Consider the following 27,433-nt stretch of genomic DNA (forward strand, 5'->3'; position numbering starts at 1 on the left):
TCACGATATACAAGTTAAACATTTGTCCTATAATATACTAGTAATCACGATATACAAGTTAAACATTTGTCCTATAATATACTAGTAATCACGATATACAAGTTAAACATTTGTCCTATAATATACTAGTAATCACGATATACAAGTTAAACATTTGTCCTATTATATACTAGTAATCACGATATACAAGTTAAACATTTGTCCTATAATATACTAGTAATCACGATATACAAGTTAAACATTTGTCCTATAATATACTAGTAATCACGATATACAAGTTAAACATTTGTCCTATAATATACTAGTAATACATGTAAATTATTAAATGACTTATAAAATAATAGTTATCAAAATGGTATCATATGTTAAAATATTTTCTATGATAAAACATAGCGCTACCTTCGTGTGTAGACTATGGTTGAAATTACAGTCTGAACTATCCCGACAGTGCTCTATCGCATGGTATTGCTGGTCACAACCACAAGTTGAACTAAATATCATTCGCATGCAGAAGGTTCGACTATAGTACGAACATCCGTGCAACCGAAGGTCGCCCAGGGAACATAATTGGTGAGTGGTTTTATGGTAGCTGCGGCATTCCATAACTTTAGTCTCTAATCAAATTCTCATCGGCTATATTTGACGTGTGGCAAACTATAGATTTCTGTTTAACCATCGGATTTACAGCCCTCTGACAACCAGTAACTTTATTTGTTCACTCAACTGTCGTTTTTTAAAAAGCTGCATTGACGTATGTCATTTGGGGTATTATTTTAGTTGTCAAGTCTGCAGTTTTAAATGAAACTTGAATGATGTGTTATTCTCATTTCTCAATATATAAAACAAGGTTTTCTACGTAATGTGTTTCAATTATTGTCGCGGTTTTATTGAAATAACCACCAGTGATGTTCATAGTTGTCCTCATCTCGGTAAGTAGCGCATATTGTTAATATTCTTATTATCAAAGTAGGGGGTGAGTTGGAGGTGGGGTGGGGTGGGGTGGTAGCCTGAATGGCCTAACGGGCGCACTTTTCAGCGGATAATTTCATTCGACACCCGAACTTGCCTCGAGAAGTTTTGCACAGTTTCGCTTTCCTACTTGGGCCCAATGGTATTCCGATATTATTTAAAGTAGCTAAGTCTCTTAACTCAATATCATCCAAAGTCTTCGACATTGAAAACACACATTATTTGTCAATTTAAATCAGCATTGGTGTTGTTATCGTATCGTGAAAAGATGAGCTTCTGATATTTAATATTTAAGAAAAAATAAACAAATTACCTTATTGGTACAAGAATCGTGTACCCTAATGCGTTTCAGCGCCATTTGTAATAAGGGACTCGAAGAACGAGGCTAGACATATTCCACAAGTCATGTCAAACGGTGAGGCCATATTCTTATCTGGAGAGCATGCGCAATAAATAATATCAGTGTAGACTGGAATAACCAGACGCTAGAGATTGCCATTCGATTGACACTTCTGGCGTATTTCGCCGAACATAACTGATTTGAAATTAGAGTAAAAACGAATACGATTGAATGTAAATCAGTTTCTATACATTCATATGCGTTGCGACCCATTTGTGACAATTTATATGTCCCAAATATTAGCGATTTAGCTACTTTAAAATAGATTTTTAGAGCGAAACTTGTTACGATTTGGAATAGATTTCTTCAACTGTGGTCTTCTTTAGCACGAAGGTTAATCCAATTTCGATATTCATTAGATACGAATTGGATATATTAACATGTTTATTACTTATCACAGGTAACTTTTAACGTAAACAATATAGATATATTTTCCATCATATATCAACCGAAAAATATGGTTTTTTTTTACATTTAAATTGTTTAGTTTGTAAATATCATGTGAAAATATATTTTAATATATTCTGGACTTTACGTATTGTTCTAATTGTGGTTTTATATACCAGTAACACTACGAAAGTCCAGAAGGCTCATTCCAAATTCCGCATTTGGAATTTGGAATTTGGAATCTAGTAATTTGGAACGGGTGTTTATCCGGCCCAGGCATCAGATAGGTAAACTAGCACTAATTAGTTGTGTAGAATTACAATTTATTTAAATTCTAATTTGTTTAATTGGGTGGGGGTGGGGGGGGGTGCTGCCAATTTGCTATTTTATTGGTAAGACATGAATTTGGAATTTGGAATGAGCCTTCTGGGCTTTCTTAGTAACACACTTACAAGTCTGAAGCTATATACCGATCTCGAGGAATCATCAGCTGTGGATATACAGCTATGTCTGCTGATTTGTTCCCCGGGCAGCTTTTTTACAGGCTGGTCCTAGCGTTGGGGTTTAACGTCCACTCGACACAAACTAGGTCATTTCGGGACTAACATATGATTCAATTTTATTTCAATAATTCGCCTGCGCGTAGGGGTCTTTAGCAGTGAGTGGAAACCGGAAGACGCGGAGAAAACCCACGAGGTTGGACAGGCGACCCTTCGCCTTGTCACGTTTAACCGTGGAATCGAAACCACGCCAGGTGACTGAATGACAGACTTTATGATACAGCGCGCACACGCTAACCATTCAGCCATCCACCTCATTGGTCATTTGCACAATTTTTACCTGAATATGGAATCGAAGGGGCGAATGATGGGTGGCATTTTTTCATCTGACGTTAGTAACCGAATTTATTTGCAGGGACCTAATTTACTCAAATCGAGTTGTCCAGTGTAGACAGACCTCCAAACCACATGTCTTAAACATACATTATGCAAGAGCTAAATCTGCCTATTGCCGGTCTTTCTTTGGGCCTGAAATGTGATATAAACTATTAATTAGACATTTATTAAAATTAAAAGACCTAATCAACTCTCGATGCCATCTTATGTGTCGGATTTTCACTGGATTTGAATCCTATTTGCTGCTCAACGCTCATCGATGATTTAACCCAAACGTGGATAATCGAGACTATGTATTTTATATCGTACCGACTTTAGTAATGATGATCGAGACTATGCCTAAACCTGAAACTCTAATATCTCGGTTCAGAGTGGAATAGTTTGACTGAAATTCTTATCATATTCCCTTTAAATTGTCTGGTTTGTAACTATTGCAGTGAGAACTGCCAGCTCTTTATCTGATCATCCATAATGCCCCTTTATGGAACTGGCATTATTCTAGCAAAAATCTATGCCCAGTTAAAATGAAATGGTGTTTAACATTCTGCTGTTCTACTCCGAACTGGGCTAATGAAGACGGGCATACGCCATACAGTGTGCTATGAGGGAAACTTTGCCCGGACAGCGGCACTACGGCCTACTCTTATATCGAATTCCAACTGTCAAGGTACCTTTTACGTGCATGCCAATGTGAACACGGGACCTCTGTTTTTAGTCCCATCCGAACGACTAGACGGCTGTTCTTGTCAGGCCCTCCGTCCTGCATCACTGCGGGTGAGAAGCTCAATAGACTGGGTAACCTTCATCGTGTTACACCACACCTGCCTTAATAGGCTAGCGGCTTAAATGACGATTTACCCCATCCAGAGATATCCACAAAACATTGTGGATAATTTCTGATAGTCGCATCACTAGAATACAAAACTGGTTCTTGGGTAAATTTTCAACATGGCCCAATACATCGTTTTTGTACTTTTACTAATGGTCAGGGTGTCTTTAACGCTAAAAGATTTGATAGAGATAGCATTGTGGTTCTTGTTCTTTGATGCTGAAAGAATAATGGATGACCAGTGAATATATTTGGTCAAAACTTCTAGGTATCTTGCACCATTTTGGTCTAATTTCTTACCTATCTGCTTTCATCATCATCATCATCATCATCATTTTTATCCTTTTTATCAATAGGCCCTGTTAGCTGGGTTAGCCTCGTCTACACCATGTACGTCATCAACTGAGTGTCCTACTGGGTCAAGTTGTCGAGATGAGAATGGAGAAATATTTTATATACCAGAAAACCAGTTCGGTAAGATATTTACACCTTCACTATCCGGTTGGCCAACTGCTATGCTAAACTGGTCTACCAGACCCAGACTACATCGTTTCTCTGATATCATAGGTACTATGTTGATCTGGTAAACATGGGTGCTAGCATGTTCCTGAAGCAAGGACGACGAAAACATCTGGACGTTGCCAGTTGCTAGATTACCGTGTGTGTGTGAGTTAGTTGTATTTTACGTCCGCTTCCACCGAGGTGATATCGCAGACAAGCTAGATTACTTTACAATTGCCGAACTTATAGCTACGTTATCTGCAGACAGGTGACCAGTAGCGTCCAATCATAGGTTGTGGCATAGCGACCTCTTTCCACGGAAACCTTGACATTGAACGTTGCATCTCGATTATCACAGGTAGACATTTTAACTAGAAAGTGCAAGACTTAGTATTCACGATGATCGAGGAATCTGATAGGCTCCCAAGCTGGGTGAATACCCAATCGAAATTAGTGCCGGAATATGCAGGGTATTACGTGAAAGCTTTGATAAAATGTTCGGAATCAAAGCAAGATCAAAGGATTTACCCTCAGGATATATGGATACTCTGTTATTAGTCATCCAGAAGCACACCGAACCCTAACCCAAGTTGTCAATCCATTCTTATCTGAAATATGTAAATCGACCCTGGGGGTCAATTCTCCCTAGTCTACAATTAGTTTACATGATCCAGACTACATAGTTACTAATATCATAACTGCATTAATCTCAGTGAAGTAATTTTAGTCATACCCCCACCCCAACCGTTGCCATTTTGCAATTAATTCAACGAGGTAGATATTATACAATGCAGTACTAAATTAAGACGGCCGGAATGCTTATTCGCGAAATGTTAATCCAGGTTAGTCATGCGATCCCACTCCTTGTCACGTACAAGTTTATGAATTGTGATAGACACCACACCAATTAGTTCATTGACAGACCTTATGATTTAAAGCACCCCCCGTCAGTCAATAATTTAAGCATATCCTGCCTTGTGCATAACACCCACAAAAACTTGCATCAGCGGGTCACCATTGTCCATTACCGATGTTCTATTGCCTTCCGTACAACTTTTTAAATGCAGATTTGGTTGATGATATATTACAGGACCTATATATGAGGTACCAGAAGGAGTTAATGGTACTTGTGGTGAAGGAGCTGGAGCCGGTGAAATCTGTATGAACACCTCAGAATGTCCTACAGGTAGTTTAAGAAGACCGTGTGCTGTTTTATTTTGACATTTTAAAACAATCAATCTGATTGAATACACATCTATATTTCGTTTCGTTTTTTATACTTCCAATGGCCTCTACTACATGAAGATCTGATAAGTTGTACTATAAGGTCGCGTCAGGGGTCGTACGAGCAGCTTTTGACCCTATGACGTCAGACATTGAGTAATGATACGGTCGTGCAACTACTGCCTTACAATCGACGCATATCCCATCAATAAGAATGACATTGGACAACGCCTCGGCAATATCAAATTTACGTAACTTTTGGACTAATATGCCGTACCTTTTATTTAGTGGTAAAATTTTCCAACCAGATTGGATCGAAATTATGACTTTGTTTTGAAAGCAGACAAGGTATCTTTTGTCGTGGCTGAGGAAAATAGTATCTTTTCACTGGCTTGAATAGACAGCCTAATCCATGGCAATAAGTGCCGCATTGCAGTTGTGGAAATCATGATTTTGGCTGCGACGTTCTTTTGGAGGGATCTCGACGGCCTGGTAAGGACAATGCCTATTCAGATGGGACGCCCCGTGTACGCGTTGGCGTGAACGTGAAAGAGTCGTTGAAAGTGGGACATCAATTTCTGTCTGGGCACTATTCCCTCTTAAAATACAGATGTGACGTCATCCTTTGATGTTGGCGTACCATTATTTCAAATAATGGTACGGACAATGCGCTAAGCTTATATTATTTATACTAGTTGAATTATTGGACCGGCATGACGTATTTCATTGAAATACACGTGCTGGATAGTGTCTGTATTTTAAGTTGTTTAATGGTCTCGTGTAAGACATTGCGTAAAATATAGATATAGCCCGCGTGCTATTGCACTCGTACAATATTAATATATTACCCATGTCTCGCACTCGATCATTAAACTACACATAGCACACAATATGGAGTATACCCGTCCTCATTAACCCGGTTAAACTCCATTTCATTTTATAAGCAATAATGCATTTAATTTTTTTAAACAGGTTATGAATGTTATCGGGAAATGTCGGGTGCATGCTGTCCACCAAGTTATTGTATAACAATCGAGGAGGCTCAGGAGAAAAAAGATAAATGGAGTAATTGTTTCCCACCTACCTGTTATCCCCCGCCATAATAAAAGATAAAAATAAATTATATATTCAGTTATATGTTCATAGAATTCTGTTATCGTCTAAAGAAGGTACATGTGGCACACTGGGTAACTGATTAAAACACAGATCCTATTTCGTTTCGATTTTTATAGTTCAAAATTTCGTTTTACTTGTCTCTACGTACTAAACTAGGATGTGAAAGAATTGTTATATAATCCGCGTTCTGGTTGATGTGAGAGATTAGCCAATTAAATGGCCTGCTGCAGCGAGTTCTTGGTGTGCGATGCATGGAACTGTGGGTATTCCACCAGAAACATCAACGCTGATTGGTTAATAGAATGTATGATGCCATAGGGTCAAAAGCCGGTCGTATGATCCCTGACGCGACCTCCCACTACAACCGGCCATACATTCATGCAGTAGAGGAGAGAGAAAGAGAGAGAGAGTGTAAAATAGGGTTTAAAGTCCACTCGACACAAACTAGGTCATTTCGGGACAAACATATGGTTTAATTTTATTTCAATAATTCGCTTGCGCATAGGGGTCTTTAGCAGTGGGAGGAAACTGGAGGACCCGGAGAAAACCCACGAGGTTGGACAGGCGACCCTGCTCCTTGTCACGTACAACCGGGGATTCGAAACCACGCCAGTCGACTCAATGACAGACTTTATGATACAGCGCGCGCACACGCTAACCATTCAGCCATCCAACCCCCCATGCAGTTGAGGCCATCGAAGGTATAAAAAAAAGGAAAAAAAAAAAGAAACGAAACACAGATCTGTATTTTAATCAAATTGAGGTGGCTCAGAGATCGAATTATCTAAAGAAGGTTCAGGTGGTTTGGATGTTTCCGGAGTCCAAAATAGCCGCTTTATATAAATGCGAATTTTTAAGAATGCTAACCCAATTCAACATTTACCCCCCTTAAAAGGGTTAGGGTTCGGGTTAGTATTCCCCAAAATACTCATTTTTATATAAAGCGGCTATTTTAGACTCCGGAAATACCCAAATCTCCCCAACCGGTCTACAATTAGCATCTCCCAAAGAAGGCACAGGTTGCTCGGTGGGTAAGCTCACTAACCTATAGAGGTCGAGCGTTCGATCCCTGTATTGAATGAGCAACTCCACATCACAGTACCCCATTGTTAGGAGGGGATAACCAGGCCAAGCGTCTATTTGTCCAGGGGGTATGAAAAAAACAAAATCATGTTGGCTTACGCTTTAAAGAAAGAACCCTTGCCAGTTGGAATTCGGTGAAGTCAAAATTTCACACATGTTTAAGCCTCTTGCTTAAAGTGTAATGATGAATTAGGTTAAGTCTTGATTTGCGTCCCCGAAACACCTGTCTGAACTTATGCATTTGTCAGACCGGGTGGCGTCCTTACTGCGCTGCTGCGACCGTACGGCGACCAAAAAATGCACAAGGTCACCGGCAAACGTGAACACACGCGCGAAAATGTCCCAAAAAATTACAAAACTTGAAAAAAGTCGTATTCTCATAGCTTTCCAATTCAAATCGCAGAACCTTGGCGTTTGTTTTGAACATGCTCAAAACAAACGCCGTGACTCGGCGATCATTGGCTGTCGTTTCCACCACGCTTATGGCGATCTTAACGCGCTCTAAGACCATTTTCCGTCGCCGTACGTAGCAGCGAAGTAAGGACGCCACCCCAGTCTGACGGAGGTATAATGAAATAACGGTCTGCTGGGTTATCGCCTTTTGTTTTGACATTAATCCGACCCTTGATTTAACTTCCTACTCTTCTGCACCACCCGGAAAATGCAATAATAAAATAAAACCAAGTACGAACAATCGAAACCATTAGACAGAATTCGAAGTCCTAAAAAAACGGTATAGGCAAAATAGTGGATCATTTGTGTACGTACAGGACGAACGTACAACCTACTTTTCGTCGATTTCAACTCTCAATGAGGCGCCTCTTCCCTGACAAAGGGAAACCAACGTGGTCGGGTTATTGTGCTCTTTTCTTGATACTTTGGTTACCAGTGAAACGAAATTAAGTTCCCGCAGTATAGAGAAAAATTCATAGCAAAAGTCTTGTTCGCAAAGTTTTCCCAACGGACAGAGTTTGGGCTCGCTCAAATGGGTGGCTCAGTAAGTAAAACGCTGGCTACCTTACCATAAGATCTCGTGTTCGCTTGGTTTCCCTTGTCAGTGGAGCAGTACGGAGGGCCTCATTTCATTTTGATTTGACGTCGAAACTGGATGACAGTCGTTGGGCTTATTGTCACGGGAGATAACTCCAATAAAAGTAACCTTAATTGGGTTCAGACCACTCAAACTCGTTGTCACTGTTACCCTTATCTCCATGAAATTTGTTGACTGTGTGGTCTATAATCGCAGAAGATTGTTTTTCGTTTAATCTCCCCTAACCGTTATGTTTTGGGGAATATTGCTAAGTTTGGGGTGAAAGGCCAGTCGAGTTAGGTTTATATGGAAGACCAAATAGCTCTTTATTCAGTGTTCTTAGTTCTTAATTCATAGTCCTTAATTCTTATTTCTTCATTTGTTGTCGTATTTCGACATTTGTACACTAAAATTAACATATGACAAATGTCTGATTTGTAAAACAAATATTGATTTTAAGATACAAATGTTAATTTTAGTGTACAAATACGACAACAAATGAAGAAATAAGAACTAAGGGTGATGAATTAAGAACTAAGGGCGATGAATTAAGAACTAAGAACACTGAATAAAGAGCTATTTTGTCTTACATAGGTTTATGTCTGTGATATGCAGGCCTAAGTTTCCATGTTTTGCTTCGCATGTTGTAGAAAACCTCCTCGAGTTCACTTGCAAAACTTTAAGTCGATGATTGGAATTTGCATTTTCAGACAACATCCATTTTTTGTTTTACTAAAATACACTGATTAAGATATCAAAGGTGAAAAAGTTCCTAGCTTGGATTCAACATGATGAACCCCATCAAAAACTTTTTGCCGGGCCACGGTCCCGTGTTCGACCCCTGCGTTGGCCAATATATACTCTTCAAAAAAGGTAGGGGATATTGAAATGCAAATACCTATGCAGGCTGTGATATGATAAATAGTCATGGACACTTGACATGCTTTGAGAGTATGTTCACAGATGAAGAACTTATCGCCCCAACAGAACCACTGAGCTGCACATGCGACACGTAATAGCGCCATACACGTGGGAGGGGTTCATTGTCAAATCTGACACTCCAAGGAAGGGTTGATGAAAACTCCCGCGTGCTGATTGATCTATCCATGTTTGCTCTCCTATCGGTTCTTCCATAAGATTTACTGTTTAGCGTAACTTTGCTTTAGTGTGTTACGTTTAATTTGATCGGGAGACGTGTTCGTCGACGTCAACGTCAACGGACAACACTACAAGAATTGGCCGTGGCACTGCAAGAGGAGTGGGTCAGAGTGTCCCAAATCGTGATGGGACGATTGATTAGGCGCATGCCACGACGTATTACTGAATGTCTGAGGATTGATGGAGCAATTACTCATTATTAAGACAAAAATCAAAAACATCCATTTTCACTTTTGACAGTGTATCGCTTTGCGAGTCAAAAGCCGCCCATATGAACTGTTTATGTTCTTGCGTAGGCAATTGGCCTGTTATTAACATTCATTGGTTACCTCTAATAAAAACAGCCGTGCATTTCCGCAGTTTTGTATTGTTTCTGAATATCCCCTACTTTTTTTTGAAGAGCTAGTTCATCGAGATTTTCCGGCGTGGTTCCACCTTGTCAAAGATCGGGGACGGAGGACCTGTCGAGGGACAACATATAGTCGTTCGGATGGTCCTGTTTACACATTGGTGTGCATGTAAAAGAACCCTTGACAGTTGGAATTCGATATTAGAGTAGGTCGTAATGTCGTTATGCCCGTCTTCATTAGACCGATGGTAGCAGAACAGTAGGACGTTAAACCCCATTTCATTTCATTTCAAAAGATGTTAGCGATGATTATACGTGGCGGTTGCTTATTTCGACAATATCCGGTTTATGTATGGTTTAATGGTCGAGAGCGAGACATTAAGTAATATATTGATACTGCACGAGGCGTTCGCCGAGTGTTGTTTCAAAATATTACGCAATGTCTTTAGCTCGAGACAAATTAAACAACTTAGAATACAGACACTATTCCGCAAGTGCTTTTCAATGAAATCTCGTATAGATAAGTTGCCCGTACATTATTGGAAATAATGGTACGCCAACATTCAAAGATGACATCACATCTGTAATTTATACGAGTACGGGCCCGTATCTACAGGGGGCGCGTGAAATGCTCCCCCCCCCCCCCGCTCAGAAATTGCTAACAATCATTAAAGTATACACAGTTCCTTATATTAACCTAAACAATCTACGCTTCCCTAAGCAGGAGGAGGTATAATTCAGGCGACTATGCGCATATTAATCCCACGGTATCTCATTACTTTATAAACCATTTTTTTTGTACTAATCTAAAATAGTTTTAAATAAATTTAAAAAATTAATTTTTTTTTGTTTGAATACTTATTTTAAAATGCTTATTAGACGCCTAGGTAACTACATAGCATGATGATTACAACAGTCTGTTAGAATGACCTTTCCGAAAATTTCCTCAAAATGTAATGCCCCCCCCCCCCCCGCTTAATGGTGTCTTAATACGGGCCCGTACGAGTATAACCTGCAGCGGATGTTCAATGTTGACAAATTTTCAATTTATATTTGCAAATTCTGAATGGAATTCAACCATTTTGGATTGATATTCCCTTTTGAGATTCAAGAATCCCAATATTGAATTAACAAGAAACGTTCGGAGACTTTAGGACAGGAATATTTAATAAACACAAAATATAAACAGCTATTTATTTTAAATATATTTTAATAATAAGGTTAAAAATACATTAATTAAGATTAAAGCTATTAATTTTTATCAATTGAGCTCATATTATACATTGATTATTTTATAATACTCCTACAAATGTTTCGTTTCGTTTTTTTTTTTATACTTTCGGTGGCCCCCCCCCCCTCTCCCCCGCTAGCCCGGTGTAGTGGCGGGGGGGGGGGTACAAGCGACTTTTGACCCTATGACGTCAGTCATTCAATTAACTAAACAGTGTCGGTGGTCCAAGGAGGTCTTCGGAATTAAAAACGATTTCCTTGTTTGTTTTCTATCACCGCGAATATCTACCCACAATTCCCCACGCAACACGATAAGAACTTGACTCAACAACCCCTTATGGTTCGTCAACCCTACACATCATTCCGAAGTTAAGCGAAATTGTGAACTATAAAAAAACGAAACGAAATAGGATATATGTTGGAATTGAAACATAACAAATGGCTAATATAAACCAAACTAAAGTTACGGACCAGGTCGACACCATTTCTAATTGAGCATAACTGTATTCTGACTATTTTTGCTGAAACATTAGACATAATTCTTTCTTTATATTCATAAAAAAAAACCAAGAGCTTAAAATTTATGAAGACATTACTCTCAATGTCAATGCTCCTGCTTTATTGGCCATAAACAGTTATTTTTTTTTCTCTATGATCCAGTCTCGTGCATTATCATTGAAAATTGAGTTATCTTCTCAATCATATGATTTGAAGTTGGCAAACTCGACTCGATTTTTGACATAGGAAATTTCCAGATTGAGTGCGCGCGCTCCTTTGAATTTTACAATATTAAATTTCCAAATCATGGTGTCTTTTGTTGTAGGTCCACTTCCTTAAACATACATTATGCAAGAGCTAATTCCGCCTACTGCAGATCTTTCTTTAGGCCTGAAATGTTTTCTAAATTATTAATTATATATTAATTAACTGATCCAGGCCATAATCAATTCTTGATATTAAATAGATTAGAGCAGTTCAGCCATATTTTGATTTAAGCTAAAAATGGAGGAGCCAGACTTAGCTCCGAACATCCAGTGCGGTAGTTGAAATTATTGCACAAATTATTCATTTTACATTATCTATGTTCGAACTATCATAGCAAGAATGGCTAGCTCTTTATCTAAATCTTACATAATGTATCTTTAAGTGGTGTCACTAATGTTTTTAGTATACAGTATATAATTATCTGTACTTGAAAACGAAAGTAGAATCACTGTAGAAAGGTAGTTCCGATTACAATACAGTAATTGTTGATCCATAAAACTCCTGTGTTTATCGTAATGTGTTCAATTACTAAATGCCATTCAAACAGTATAAATTACGGGATAGTCGATTCACAGTCCGGAACGTCCCGAATTGACATAATGGGCGTCCTCGCCAAAGGAAATCATGCTAGGCATCGCTACAATCTAATTAAAATATAGATCTATATTTCGTTTCGTTTTTTATACTTTCGATGGCCTACACTACATGTAGTAAAGACAAGTAAAATAGAAATTTTGAACTATAAAACATGAAACGAAATTGGATCTGTGTTTTAATCAGATTGGGCATCGCTAATAAAAACTCGGTTCCACGCGACCTTATTCATGGTAAGGGAACCGTGTTTCGACGTATCGGGATTAAATTCTATATTAACGATAATAACTAACGTTTGTCAACAACACATCAGTTCGTATAGCACGTACAGGAAAACAATGCTGTAAGGTAAACAATGGGGTCACGTGGGACCGTCTCCTCCATGGTGTTACCTAACAATTATGTCCCGTTGTCTCTAGCGAGGACGCCCATTGAAATCGCGTGACTCGGAATTCACGGTTCTATCAGTCCGGACAACGGTGCTGGTGTGAGTAGAATCGTGACGCTATTAAACACAACGAATATTATGTTTCAGCTTTTTTCGGGATTCAATTCCGGCATGTTCAATCGAGTATATGCTAGTAACAAAGGGGAGATAACTTATGCACCATGGGTATATCCCTAATTCATGACAATTAATAATTATAAATTAGAGTGATTTTTTTTTTATAAAACAAAAGAAACCAGAATATAATAAAAGTAAGAACCTGGTTTAAATTTTCAAATAAAAAATAATTTTGGATTTTAAATAGCCGATTTTGGTCGTGTCCGCAGATAGTCTTGAATTTTTGCATTTGTTTCGATACGATTTCTGTGGTCCCTGAGTTTTGAATAATTATCAAACAAGTCTGGTGATTGGTCCAACGGGTACTGCATGACGTCATACAATGCTAAATCTGCAAGAGACAACTGAAATATAAAAAACATTAAAGGAATAGATCACCAAGTCTTATGAACGTTATACCGGGAAGATTTCTTAAAGATACATTAGTTAAGAGCTAAATATATTAATAATAATAATAATAATAATAATAATAATGATATTTGTATCGCGGAACTATTCAATCCACTAGGGAATGCACTAGGCACTAGGCAATATGCCTATTGTAAGTCTTTCCATAGGCTTTAAATGTTATAGAAATTATTAATTAGACCTTTATTTACTTAACAAGCCCAATATCAACACTGTAGACCCTCGGATGGCTTGGATACAGTTTGGATTTAAACAGTCGTCCATTTAATAATCAAATCATTAAATGGCAGACCAAATTAACATTTGCCGTTAATCACTGACGTCTCCGCCTGAGACTTTCGATCAAAGTATTGATAATCGAGGGTACCGTAGGCATTAAGAATGTTACTTGATAATCGAGAATATGTGGGCGGAGTTAATCAAACGATTGACAATTCTCGGATACGGTGCGGAGACTGTAGATGCCTATTTCTAGTCCAAACTTCCAAAATGATAACTTTCGTTCAGAATAAAGTAATTTGACTGAAATTTTCAATTTTTTCTTTTTTTATCATCTATTTTTGAACTGTTATATCAAGAATGGCCAACTCTTTATCAAAATCTTAATTTATGTATCTTTGTCAGTGATGCAGGACGGAGGGCCTTGCAAGGAAAGCTGTCTAGTCGTTCGGATGGGACGATAAACCGAAGTCCCGAGTACACACTGGCGTACCCGTAAAATATCTCTTGACAGATGGTATTCGATATAAGAGTAGGCCGTAGAGTGCCGCTGTCCTGGCAAAATTTCCCTCATAGCACACTGTATGGCGTATGCTCGTCTCCATTAGCCCAGTTCGGAGCAGAACAGTAGGACGTTAAAACCCATTTCATTTAATATATAACTTTATAAAACTACGTTGGATTGATGAATCTTAATAACGTTATACAGGACAGATTTCTTGATATAACTTTTTTAAAACTGTGTGGGATTGACGATTTCATGTAAAAGAACGTCTGGCACGTTGTGGTCGGGGCGACATCTCCCTGGCGCATGCTCACATCTTCATTAGCCATGTTGGGACGGTATCACCCTGGCACATGCTCATCTTCATTACCCAGGTTGGGACTGTATCTCCCTGGCGCATGCTTATCTTCATTATGCAAGTTGGTGCAGAAAGGTAGAACATTGAAGCAGGGCCGTATGTAGGATTTTAAAAGTGGGGGTGCAGCCCCAAAATAATGCCCAAGTTACCCATTGAAATGTGGGCGCTCTTAAAAAAATACCAACTGATCAGTGCCTTAAGAGCATCCATCACTGTGTGATCATAATCAAGTGTATTATTTTATGATTGAAAGGTTATCAATTTTATTTATTTATTTATTTTTTTTTGGGGGGGGGGGCATTTCTCGGGGCGCCATATTTTTCTGGGGGTGCCATGTACCCCCTGCACCCCCGCTAGATACGGCCCTGCATTAAAGCCGAGCTCAGAACCCGACAACCCGTCGTGCTTGTTTTGGCACACACGGGTCCATAAGGTTTGTTAGCTCACAGACCAGCCGCAAGAAACCGGGAGAAAAATTTGCATATGAAGGACCAACAATCTCTACGGCCAGTCTGCGATCATTTACGGTGCCGAACATACGCAAGTGACATGTGAGTCTCATGCACGGAGTACGGCGGGTTGTGAGGCAGTCCTCAACTCCAAGACACCAGTACAGGATTCAGCCGCGTGTGTCTAGACGCTCAGAATAGCCAAGACTCACATCATCTTCATGATGGGTTCTGACCGAACGCCCTCTGTCTAACAATACATTGTAAGGGTAGATAACTGTACCACTAACCTTATTACCTATTAAATAACCCGAAGAATTATCAGATAATAATTTAGAGAATATTCCTAAATATTTGGGTTTATCATCCTTTTCAAATTTATCCATTAATTGTTTCTGTAAAGATAAAGATTAACGTGAATGAAAATAGATAGAATTAAATATAGATAATCCAAATCCAAATTATAATCATCTCTCCAACTAAATATTGGTCATGGGAAGCGGTGGTCTGTGAAAACTCGCACCCCGATATTAGAAAAAACTAATCTTGACCACCATGTTAATTCAAAGACCTTAAGCCATGGGCAGACAACTCTGTTACAGGATTCAGACCACAATGAAAAGAAAATTCTAACAGCGTGTGTACGAATGGCCAGGGTACGAACCCACATAGGCGTAAGGGGCAATCTCTGTTGGGGGAAAGGGGGCTGAGGCTACAACCATCTCTCCAACTAAATATTGGTCATGAGAAGCTGTGGTTTGTGAAAACTCCCACCCCGATATTACCCCCCCCCCCCAATTAATCTTGATTGCCATGTTAATTCCAAGACCTTGACCTTACGTCATACACAGACAACTCTGTTATAAAACATTATAGGATTCAGACCGCAATAAAAATACATTCTAACGGTATGAGCACGAATGGCCAAGGTACGAACCCAAATAGGCGTAGGGGGGCAATCTCCATTGGGGGGGGGGGGGGCAACATTTCCCTCATAGCGCACAGTATGACGTATGTCCGTCTTCATTAGCCCGGTCGGAGCAGAATAGTAGGACGTTAATCCCCATTTCATTTCATTTGTTGTTAAAAGATACCTTTTTGGTTGCATCTTTTTCCCTGTAATAAGTAACAAATCCCTTTCTGAAATCTTCCACCAATTCTACACTCTCATCTATTCTCAACCGTTCAAATGTTGTACTTCCAAACAAATCTAAATTAAATAAAATAGTATAATGATAGGATAAACATTATATTAAGGATTGATCCAGATCTAGATCTCTCTCTCTCTCTCTCTCTCTCTCTCTCTCTCTCTCTCTCGACACAAACTAGGTCATTTCGGGACCTGGAGAAAACCCACTAGGTTGGACAGGCGACCCTACTCCTTGTCATGTACAACCTAGAATTTTAGGCATAGCCTCGATCATCATTACTAAATACAATTATCCAATTTTTGATTTGAGCAGTAGATCGGATTCCAATCCACGCCTTAACCAAGATACTCGTCCAGTATGCCTATTGGTAAATCCAATCCCGCCGAGGGCACCTAAACCAATGACAATTAATGTGGCACTAGTGTATTTAAATATACCACCAATCCAACAGACTTTAATATGAGACCAATGTTCACCATTAACAAACCACTGACGATATCAAGACAAAGACAGAAATGGGGTTTAACGTCCACTCGACACAAACTAGGTCAATTAAGGACTGGCATATCTTTCAACTTTTAATTCATTAATTGTCTTTTACGTAGGGATCTTTAGCTTTGGACGGAAACCTGAGGCCCCAACGAAACCACACAAGGTTGGACAGACGATCCTACTCCTTGTCACGAACAAGCTTGGGCACAAAACCACACCAGACATTATGATCCCAAGCATGATGATATCAAACTGGGGGCCGTATCTTAAACATATCTTACCAAATTCACCAGCTAAATAACGTGCTATCGCCAGACTCTGTGTGACCTTGATTCCATCTATTTCCATATATGGTAGTTCTCCATAAGGCGTAGCTGAAAATAACAATAGGTATATTACCAGATTTTACAGCCGTGAAATAGAATTTGAAAACATTCTCCATTTTGAATGCGCACGGCCAAGAAAGCCGAATATTCGCCTTTTTAAATTTCCAACGGCAACACAGAATGGACGAACATCAGCATTATTTGACAACGACGGCAACAGTCTCGATCATTCCATGCAATCTCTGTGGCTACACCGAACGTAATAGACAATCCGAGAGATAGAGAGAAAGAGAGAGAGAGAAAGAGATAGAGAGAGAGAGAGAGAGGATCCTAGCTCCACTCATCACAAACTGGGTCATTTATAATTTTAGGGGGTCTTTAAATACCTTACTCCTTGTCACGCACAAGTGTGGAATCAAAACACTCCACTAGCTTCAATAACAGACCATCTACTAACGTTTGTGACTTTGTGTCTTTATTTGGTTTGGCGGCTAAACTAGGTCTGTCCCGAGGCTGAATTTGGTGTACAGGGGTGACACGGACCCGGGAACACGGGCCAGGTGGCGTTGGACTACTGCTTCCAGTTTCGGAGTTATACTACTTTCAGGCGTGACGGACGGACAGCTGCTTAGCATTAGTAGTGGCGGTGGTGCAATGGATAAGACGTTGGCTCGCTTATCTAGAGGTCCTGTGTTCGATCTCTGCGTTGGCCGAGAAAGGGTCATCTGGATTTTCCGACGTGGTCCCCCATGTCAGTGGTATAGTCGTTCGGATAGGAGGAAAAACTGAGGTCCCATGCACGTAAAAGATCCCATAGCAGTTGGAATTTGATATAAGAGTAGGCCGTTGCGCCGCCGTCCGGGCAAAATTAGCCTCGTAACACACTGTATTGGCGTATGCCCGTCCTCATTAGCCAAGTTGGAAAAGAACAATAACCAATGCCTATCTACAACTAGTTTGAACATACACGCGGGTTTATTGGGCACCATAAATTTTTGATGGACAGTGAACACGAAGGCATGCACCAGACCGATATTTGAACCAAGCTAGAATATTCTAGTGGGGTTATTGTGTCCCATAAAGGTGTTACAGGCAGATTGACAGGCAGACAGACGAACAAATCTATTTTAATATTCCCCTGTTTACTCCATTAGGCGGGGGCCAATTCATCTTCAGTAGAAAGCTTGATCTCGCTTTAACTACGTACATCTTATCAAGGCCTTCACGTAATACCCTGCATATTTGGGTACCTACACAGCTTGTGAGCCTATCAGATAATCTAGATGCAATGTTCACGGTTCGTTCAATGTCAAGGTTTCCGTGGAGGTCACTATGTCACAACCTCTGATTAGACGCCACTGTTCACGTGTCTGTAGATAACGTTGCGATAAGTTCGGGAATTGTGAAGTAATCTAGCAACGCCCAGATTTTGTAAAACTCGCAGTCGTTGCTTCAGGAACATGGGGCGAATTGGTATTAACAAGAAAAAATAATTGGTAAACGTATTTACAAGAAAACAAAATTGTTAACGTGACTATAGATGTACTCACTAGATTTAACTTGTGACCATTTATCAATAGGAATTCGGACGTCATCAAACTCTACTCCGGCAGCAACAAAACACAGCCTTGCTAGTTCAACCCTTCCCCTTAAGTTAAAATAATAAAGTTTATATTTCGGCATAGTTGGTTCCTGTAGTCTCTCTCTATCTTAATGCCGCTTTACCGTTGTCGGAGCACTCGATGATTTTCTGACTTAGTTTCCAATTTCTGAAATAAATGAATCATTGAGCTTTTGTGATATTCTAGGAGAAAGAGAGAGAGAGAGAGGGAGAGAGGGAGCGAGAGAGAGAGATGTCCTATCACACAAACTAGGTCATTTCGGGACTAACATACTGTAACATTTTACTTCAGCATTTCGCTAGCGTGCAGGGATCTGTAGGAGAGAAGCCCGAGGACCCGCAGAAAAACCACGAGGTTGGACAGGCGACCCTACTCCTTGTCACGTACAACCGGGGAATTAAAACCGCGCCATAGACAAACCTTATTATACAACGCGCACGCGCTGACCATTCATCCATCCGCCGCCCATATATCTGTTATCACTCGTCACTTCAGTGAGTTATATAGAGGGATAACTCATGTTTTCCTTTTGCGTTTGTCACTTCCGATTGTTGAAACCTGCGTTACGCATCTATCATGGCAATGACCTCTCTGTTAAAATTATATTTGGAACCTCTTTAACCAGTTCTATCACATATGTGATAATGACTGACACCAACATTATCCTTTAAATTTACCAGTGAATAAGATACTATATAAACTTGTGATATAAATAGTTGGGAGATTTGTTTGTTTATGTTAATATAAATAAAAACTGTATTATATATCTATAGAATATCTATGTCATGTTTATATAATATGTAAACATTGATAGGTGCAAACCAGTTACAAGGTGATCCAGTTCAAAAAGGCTATCCAGTACACATGAAATGCACCGAAAATAATGGAACGTCAGCTCCAACCAGATTAATATTGTGCAAAATGTGCTTTGAATTGATCAGTTTTCGACACAATTATAATGCATTAAATAAATTGAATGAATGAAATGGAGTTTATATGGCACGACAGCTTCTCCCGGGCTATAATGCGCCAAAACATAGATTTTAAATTGTTTGAGCGGCATTTAGTAACTGGGTGAGAGAGCGAGAGTGAGAAATGGGGTTTAACATCCACTCAACACAAACTAGGTCATTTCGGGACTAACATATGGTTTTAATTTTATTTCAATAATTCGCTTGCGCGTAGGGATCTTTAGCAATGGGAGGAAACCAGAGAACCCGGAAAAAACCCACGAGATTGGACAGGTGACCGTACTCCTTGTCACATACAACCAGGAAATCGAAACCACGCCAGTTGACTAAATGACAGACCTTATGATACAACGCGCATGTGCTAACCATTTGGCCATCCACCCCCCCAGTAACTGGATGAGAATAACACATGAGCCTCATGGCTTCTCCCCATTTTGAGGGTTTCTAAATGATTGTCTCTCACTGTACATCAATGTTGTTTTTCTGAAATTAAATAAAATGGGGTTTAACGTCCTACTGTTCTTCTCCTAAACTGGAATAATGAAGATGGGCATACACTATACAGTGTGTTATGAGGGAAATTTTGTCCGGGCAGCGGACTCTTATATCACATTCCAACTGCCAAGGGATCTTTTACATGCACGCCAATTTGTACACAGGACCTCGGTTTTTCGTCCCATAATGTTGTTTTTTTTTGTTCCATATCTTCACTGTACTATAGGTGTCATTCTTTACTTGATGGAATCACCGTGGTAGAACCCTGCGTGGTCGATCCCTGCGTTAGCCGAGAAAGTTTATCAGGATTTTCTGGTGTGGTTTCTTCTCATGGGTGGTGAAGGATGGAAGAGCTGGTAAAGACAGCTGTCTAGTCTTTTCGATGCGACAAAAAAACAAGGTGCCATGTATACATTGGATTGCTCGTAAAAGATCCCTTGGCAGTTAAAATTAGGCCACAGTGTCACTGCCCGGTAAAAATTTCCCTCAATGTGGGCGTATAAAAAAGATTACACGGTGAACCAGTAACTAGTGTATTCGGCACTGAAAATAATGGCATGTCAGCTCCAACCGGGCTAACAAGAACAATTTTTATGGAGTTTTTGCGCTATAGAAATGGATATGGACGTTTTTATTATCATATTGCGGCAAACATAGACCAAAACTGGGCAAAGGTGTAAAAAGTTGTATTCGGTACAAAAGGAGTACATTTAATATAAACGACAATGAAATTAAAAGTGAAGTTACATCATAAATCTACTCTAGGCTATTATAAAATGGATTTCTTATAAAAATAGTTCTGGCGTGATGACAGGTAACTTTTTTTTATATGAGGAACAAAAAACAATATTTACATCGTTAGAAATAGGAATGAGTTCAGGAGTTCCGGCGGTGGGGGGGGGGAGGAGGGTCTTTGCTGGCGCTGAGAAATGAAATGAAATTGGGTTTAACGTCCTACTGTTCTGCTCCGACACGGCTAATGATAACGGGCATATGCCATACAGTGTGTTATGAGGACAATTTTGCGCAGACAGCGACAGTACAGCCTACTCTTATATATCGAATTCCAACTGCCAAGGGATCTTTTACGTGTACATCAATGTGTACACGGGACCCCGGTTTTTCATTCCATATGAACGATGAGACATTGACTTTGCCAGGCATTCCACACTGCACCCCTGACAAGGGGGAACCATACAGGCAAATCCAAATGAACTTCCTCGGTCAACACAGGGAATGAAGCCGAGACCTCAGGGTTAGCGAGCCAGTGTCTTACTGAGTCGCCATGGCTCTCAATTTCCACTTTAATTTCCATTTCTGATTCCTGGGGTGTTGGATGGCCGAATGGTTGGAGCGTTCGCTGCCCGCTGTATCATAAGGCCCGTCATTAAGTCAACTGGCGTGGTTTCGAATCCCCGGTTGTACGTGACAAGGAATAGGGTCGCCTGTCCAACCTCATGGGTTATCTCCCACTGCTAAAGACCCCTATGCACAAGTGAATTATTGAAATAAAATTAAACCATACGTTAGTACCGAAATGACCTAGTTTGTGTCGAGTGGACGTTAAAACCCATTTGTCTATCTCTCACTATTTCTGATTCCATCGCCAGCATATAGTCAAGGAGCCGCCATGGCTCAGTGAGTAAGGTGCTGGCTCACTAACCAGGAGGTTCCAGGTTTGGTCCCAGTGTTGGTCAACAAAGTTCCTTGGGATTTTCCAGAGTGGTTCCCCGTAGCAGTGGCATAGGACAGAGGGTCTGGCTAGAACAGTGCCAAGCAGCTTGGATGGGATGAAAAATTGGGATCTTATGAACATATTGTTGTGTGCGTTGATCGGCTAAAATTTCCTCCAGGCACCTGGTATGTCACACGCCCATCTTTATTAGCCAATTCCGTGCAGAAAGGTAGTCAGATAACCACCAGTTTCCGACAGGTTAGGGAGCCAAGGTGGCTAAGTGAGTAAGACGCTGGCTCGCTAGCCCGGAGGTTGCGGGTTCAATCCCGGTGTTGGCAGAGAATGTTTATCGGGGTTTTCCATTGTGGATTCCCCTTGACAGATGTGCGGGATGGAGGGCCTGACCAGGACTACTGTCTTTGGCAGTCGGAATTCGATATAAGAATAGGCCATAGTACCGCTGTTTGGGCAAAATTTCGCACATAGCACAAGTTAAATGTTACATTAACAGAGACAACTGTTTATCATCTTCGAGAGAGAGAGAGAGAGAGAGAGAGAGAGAGAGAGAGAGAGGAGATATAGAGAGAGGGAGTGAGGGAGAAATGGAGTTAAGGTCAAATCGATACAAACTACATGTAGGTCATTTTGGGACTAACATATGCTTCAATTTTATTTCAATAAGACGCTTTCCATTTAGGAGTCTTTCGCTGTAGGAGGAAAACAAAAGACCTGAAGACAGGCGACCCTACTCCTTGTCACGTACAAGCCGGGAATCGAAACCACGTCACTTGACACAATGACAGACCTTATGATCAAACGCACACGTTTTAACCATTCGACTACCCAACCCCCTTTTATCATCTTCGAAACATGACGTGTGATACTGGTATGTGACGGTGCTATATAAATGACATATCGTTAATTAATAGGGCCACGATGGATCAATGAGTAGGATCAATTACGATTTTGGCCGAGTATGGTCTAAAATCTTAACTATTGAGCTATTGAAGATGGACATACACCACGCAGCGTTGTTGTTTACTCTTTAGGGGGGTTGGATGGCCGAATGGTTAGCACGCGCGCGCTGTATCATACGGTCTGTCATTGAGTCAACTGGCGGGGTTTCGAATCCCCGGATGTACGTGACAAGGAGTAGGGTCGCCTGTCCAACCTCGTGGGTTTTCTCCGGGTCCTCCGGTTTCCTCCCACAGCTAAAGACCCCTACGCGCAAGCGAATTATTGAAATAAAATTGAACCATGTGTTAGTCCCGAAATGACCTAGTTTGTGTCGAGTGGACGTTAAACCCCATTTCCTTTTCCTTAAGCTTACTCTTTATCTACTTGCATCTGTTGAGGGTGTCTTTAACGTACACGCCAACGACTACACCTGAGAAAAATCCCTAAGCCAACACCGGGATCGAAACCCAGGTCTTGCTCCTTACTCATCGAGCCCCACAGCCCAAGTACACATATACTGTCTAGTCATTCAGATGAGACGAAAAAACCTAGGTCCCGTGTACACATTGGTGTGCACGTAAAAGATCCCTTGACAGTTGGAATTCGATATAAGAGTAGGCTGTAGTGCCACTGTCCGGGCAAAATTTATCTCATAGCACACTGCATGGCATAAGCCCAGCTTCATTAGCCCATTTCGGAGCAAACAGTAGGACGTTAAACCCCTTTTCATTTCATTTATACAGTATTTAAATCGCTATTTCTACAACGTGAAAGGCACAGGTCCGAATTAAGTTATTGTGTTATGAACCTTTGGCTTCCCGTGGATATATACTCTTCAAAAAAAAGTAGGGGATATTCAGAAACAATACAAAACTGCAGAAATGCACTGCTGTTTTTATTAGAGGTAACCAGTGTATGTTAATAACAGGCCAATTGTCTACACATGAACATAAACAGTTCATATGGGCGGCTTATCTGATGGCCCCATTTCACTCGCAAAGAGATACACTGTCAAAAGTGAAAATTTTGATTTTTGTCTTAATAATGAGTAATTGCTCCACCAATCCTCAGACATTCAGCAATTTGTCGTGGCATGCTCCTAATCAACCGTCCAATCACGATTTGGGGCAATCTGACCCACTCCTCTTCCAGTGCCACGGCCAATTCTTGCAGTGTTGTTGGTTGACATTTACGTCGACGAAACGTCTTCCGATCAAATCAAAGGTAACACACTAAAGCAAACATACGCTAAACAGTAAATCTTATGCAAGAACCGATGGGAAAGAAAACATGGATAGATAAAGCAGCACGCGGCAGTTTTCATCAACCCTTCCTTGAAGTGTCAAATTTGACAATGAACCCCTCCCACATGTATGGCGCTGTTGCGTGTCACATGAGCAGCTCAGTGGCTCTGTTGGGGCGATAAGTTCTTTATCTGTGAACATACTCTCAAAGCATGTCAATTGTCCATGACTATTTATCATATCACATCCTGCATAGGTATTTTCATTTCAATATCCCCTACTTTTTTTGACGAATATATATCAGCACATTACTAGCTTAAACTTTGACAAATACAAAGGTAAAAAATCATTTTGGCCAACATCGGATCGGGACCGCTTGTTTAGTGAGTCAGCGCCTTACTCACTGCCCCACATATATAATATAGATGGAATATATGTTTGTTTTTTATATCAGCCTAAACACTATAGGTTCTTTAACATGCACGCCAACGAATACAAAGGTGAAAAATCATCCAAATGAGTCAGGGCATCTGATATAAAAATAAGTTTGTCTTTACATCAGCTTAAACCTTAAGGGTTCTTTAACGTGCACACCAACAAAGGTAAACACATGGTGCATCACTCACAGATAAATGAAATGAAATGGGGTTTAACGTCCTACTGCTCTGCATGTTCTGATCTGGGCTAATGAAGACGGGCATACGCCATACCATGTGCTATGAGGGAAATTTTGCCCGGGCAGCGGCACTACGGCCTACTCTTATATCAAATTCCAACTGTCAAGGGATCTTTAAGTGCACACCGATGTGAACACGGGACCTAGGTTTTCCGTCCCATCCGAACAACTAGACAGCTGTCCTTGTCAAGCCCTCCGTCCTGCATTACTAACAAAGGGGAACCACTCCAGAAAATCTGGGTGAATTTTCTCGGCCAATGCAAGGATCGAAGACCCGGCAGATATAACATACATGTTAATATCAGCATATTAATATAAACCTTGAAATTTAGCTCCAATCGCTCACTAGTTGTTAGTTCAAAATACATGTTAAAGTGGCCTCACCTGTTACAGGCTATAGGACATGCTACGTGCCATCAGTTAACTTATAGCTGTATTCTTTTATCGTGTAACCATTCCAGACAGCTCTCTGCCTCGCCTACTGCCAGCTATAAGATGATCACCGTATTTATACACATTTGTTGTGTGTGGAGAGAAGTGTTGAATTTATATCATAGCCAACAAAACCCCCCGGTTCAACGATTCACTAATACAAAACACATAGCTCCTTGTACAAGTATCAAGTATCGTTCACACTTCAGTAACTGCACACCACATAGAAGACGAGCGAAACTATATCTAGAAGGTTTTTATAAACACAATGAGTTGAAGCCCATCGCTCTACTTATCATGAACAACCCTAACACACACACGCCTGACCGAATTCCACCCTTTAAGTATAGAGGCAGAGAGGCGTGAAAACTGTAAACCACCTGAACAAATGGACGTAAGACAATCTTTATATTTGGAGGGGTTAATAGGTTAAAGCGTGCGCGTTACACCACAAGGTATGTCATTGAGTCAAGCGATGTGGTTTCCGTTCCCCCAAATGAAAATGAAATGAAATGGGGTTTAACGTCCTACTGTTCTGCTCCTAACCTAGGCTAATGATGACGGGCATATATACAGTGTGCTATGAGGGAAATTTTGCCCGGGCAGCGGCGCTACGGCCTACTCTTACATCAAATTCCAACTGCCAAGGGATTGCACGCCAATGTGTACACGGGACCTCGGTTTTTCGTCCCATCCGAACGACTAGACAGCTGTCCTTGTCAGGCCCTCCATCCTGCATCACTGACAAGGGGAAACCACGCCGGAAAATCTGGATGTCAAACTTTCTCGGCCAATGCAGGGATCGAACACCCGACCTCGAGGCTAGCGAGCCAGAGTCTTACCCACTTAGCCACGTGATCCCCCGTTTCCATTCTCCGCTTGAAGGCCTACATTAGGGTCGCGAGTCAATTAACTTCATGGGTTTTGTCAGTGTCCTCCGGTTTCCTCCCACATCTTAAGACCCCAAAACGCAAGCGAATTATTGAAATAAAATGGAACCATATTGTACTCCCGAAATTACCTACTTTGTACGTGTCGAGTGGACGTAAAACGCCATTCTCTATATATTTCGAGAACTTCGATCAATCTAGCCAGTGCCGATCTATTCTTAAAAGAGAGAGAGAGAAATGGGGTTTAACGTCCACTCGACACAAACCAGGTCATTTCGGGACTAACACATGGTTCAATTTGATTTCAATAATTCGCTTGTGCGTAGGGGTCTTTAGCAGTGGCAGGCGACCCTACTTCTTGTCACGTTTATTTTTATTTCAATAATTCGCTTGCGCGTAGGGGTCTTTAGCAGTGGGAGGAAACCGGAGGACCCGGAGAAAACCCACGAGGTTGGACAGGCGACCCTACTCCTTGTCACGTACTTCCCACTGCCAAAGATCCCTACGCGCAAGCGAATGATTCAAATAAAATTGAACCATGTGTTGGTCCCGAAATGACCTAGTTTGTGTCGAGTGGACGTTAACCCCCCTCTCCCTCTCTCTCTCTCTCTCTCACTCTCTCTCTCTCTCTCTTTCTTAAGGAAAGGGCTGTATATTTAACTCATTTTTATAACAGAACTCCCTCAACCTAGATTCATTAAATATTCAAGGCACAAACGATATCAAATTATGTAAATTTATATGGGCTGTATTAAATCGCTTTAGTAAATAAGTGTTTTATTCAGGATAAATTATATATATATATAGCTGTAGGTAATATTTAAATAGATACATTGTCATGATCCACTGTATTTATATTAGGGGGTCACGGTGGTTAAGTGGGTAAGACGCTGGCTCGCTAGCCTGGAGGTCGGGTGTTCATCTCTGCATTGGCGGAGAAAGTTTATTGGGATTTTCCGGTGTGGTTTCCCCTTGTCAGTGGTACAGGACGAAGGGCCTGACAAGTACAGCTGTCTAGTCGTTCGGGTGTAACGAGAAAACGAGGTCCCGTGTATACATGGGCGTGCACGTAAAAGATCCCTTGGTAGTTGAAATTCGATATAAGAGTAGGCCATAGTTCCGCTGCCCGGGAAAAATTTCCCTCATAGCACACTGTAGGACGTAGGTCAGTTGGGCAGTAGGACGTTAAACCCCATTCCATATTCATAGCACACTGTAGGACAGTTGGGCAGTTGGACGTTAAACCCCATTTCATTTCATTTCATATTTATGTATCTTCTGATGAAGATTTCGAATAAAGATTATTATTATTAAATGACACCAGTAGACAGACCTTATGGTCTAAACCGCACGGGTTCAACCCCGTTAATCCGACACCACAGATTGCCGGAACTATATCATGTCGCGCGTGGTAGTATTGGGGTTCGGGATCAATATCATTATATAAGTCTCGATTTGCACCTGATG

At 40.7% G+C, this 27,433-nt stretch overlaps 1 protein-coding gene and 1 long non-coding RNA gene across 2 annotated transcripts; one reads left to right on the forward strand and one right to left on the reverse strand.

The window, feature by feature from the left end:
- Positions 1-824: 824 nt before the first annotated feature.
- On the forward strand, positions 825-6,341 carry LOC126827282 (uncharacterized). The gene is made up of 4 exons (XR_007682635.2): positions 825-929; positions 3,838-3,955; positions 5,073-5,168; positions 6,179-6,341. It is a non-coding gene; the product is annotated as an uncharacterized LOC126827282 (long non-coding RNA).
- A 4,781-nt stretch (positions 6,342-11,122) lies between these two features.
- Positions 11,123-25,278, reverse strand: LOC126827279 (S-crystallin SL11). The gene is made up of 6 exons (XM_050556562.2): positions 25,029-25,278; positions 18,555-18,773; positions 16,960-17,052; positions 16,130-16,245; positions 15,326-15,430; positions 11,123-13,440 (listed from the first exon to the last, which is right to left on the reverse strand). Exons 2-6 carry the CDS (start codon positions 18,685-18,687, stop codon positions 13,276-13,278), a joined length of 612 nt encoding a protein of 203 aa, XP_050412519.1. The 5' UTR covers positions 18,688-18,773; positions 25,029-25,278; the 3' UTR covers positions 11,123-13,275.
- Between the last annotated feature and the right edge of the window lie 2,155 nt (positions 25,279-27,433).

This window comes from Patella vulgata, chromosome 7 (genome assembly GCF_932274485.2).
Source record: "Patella vulgata chromosome 7, xgPatVulg1.2, whole genome shotgun sequence".
Classification (NCBI taxonomy): domain Eukaryota; kingdom Metazoa; phylum Mollusca; class Gastropoda; family Patellidae; genus Patella; species Patella vulgata.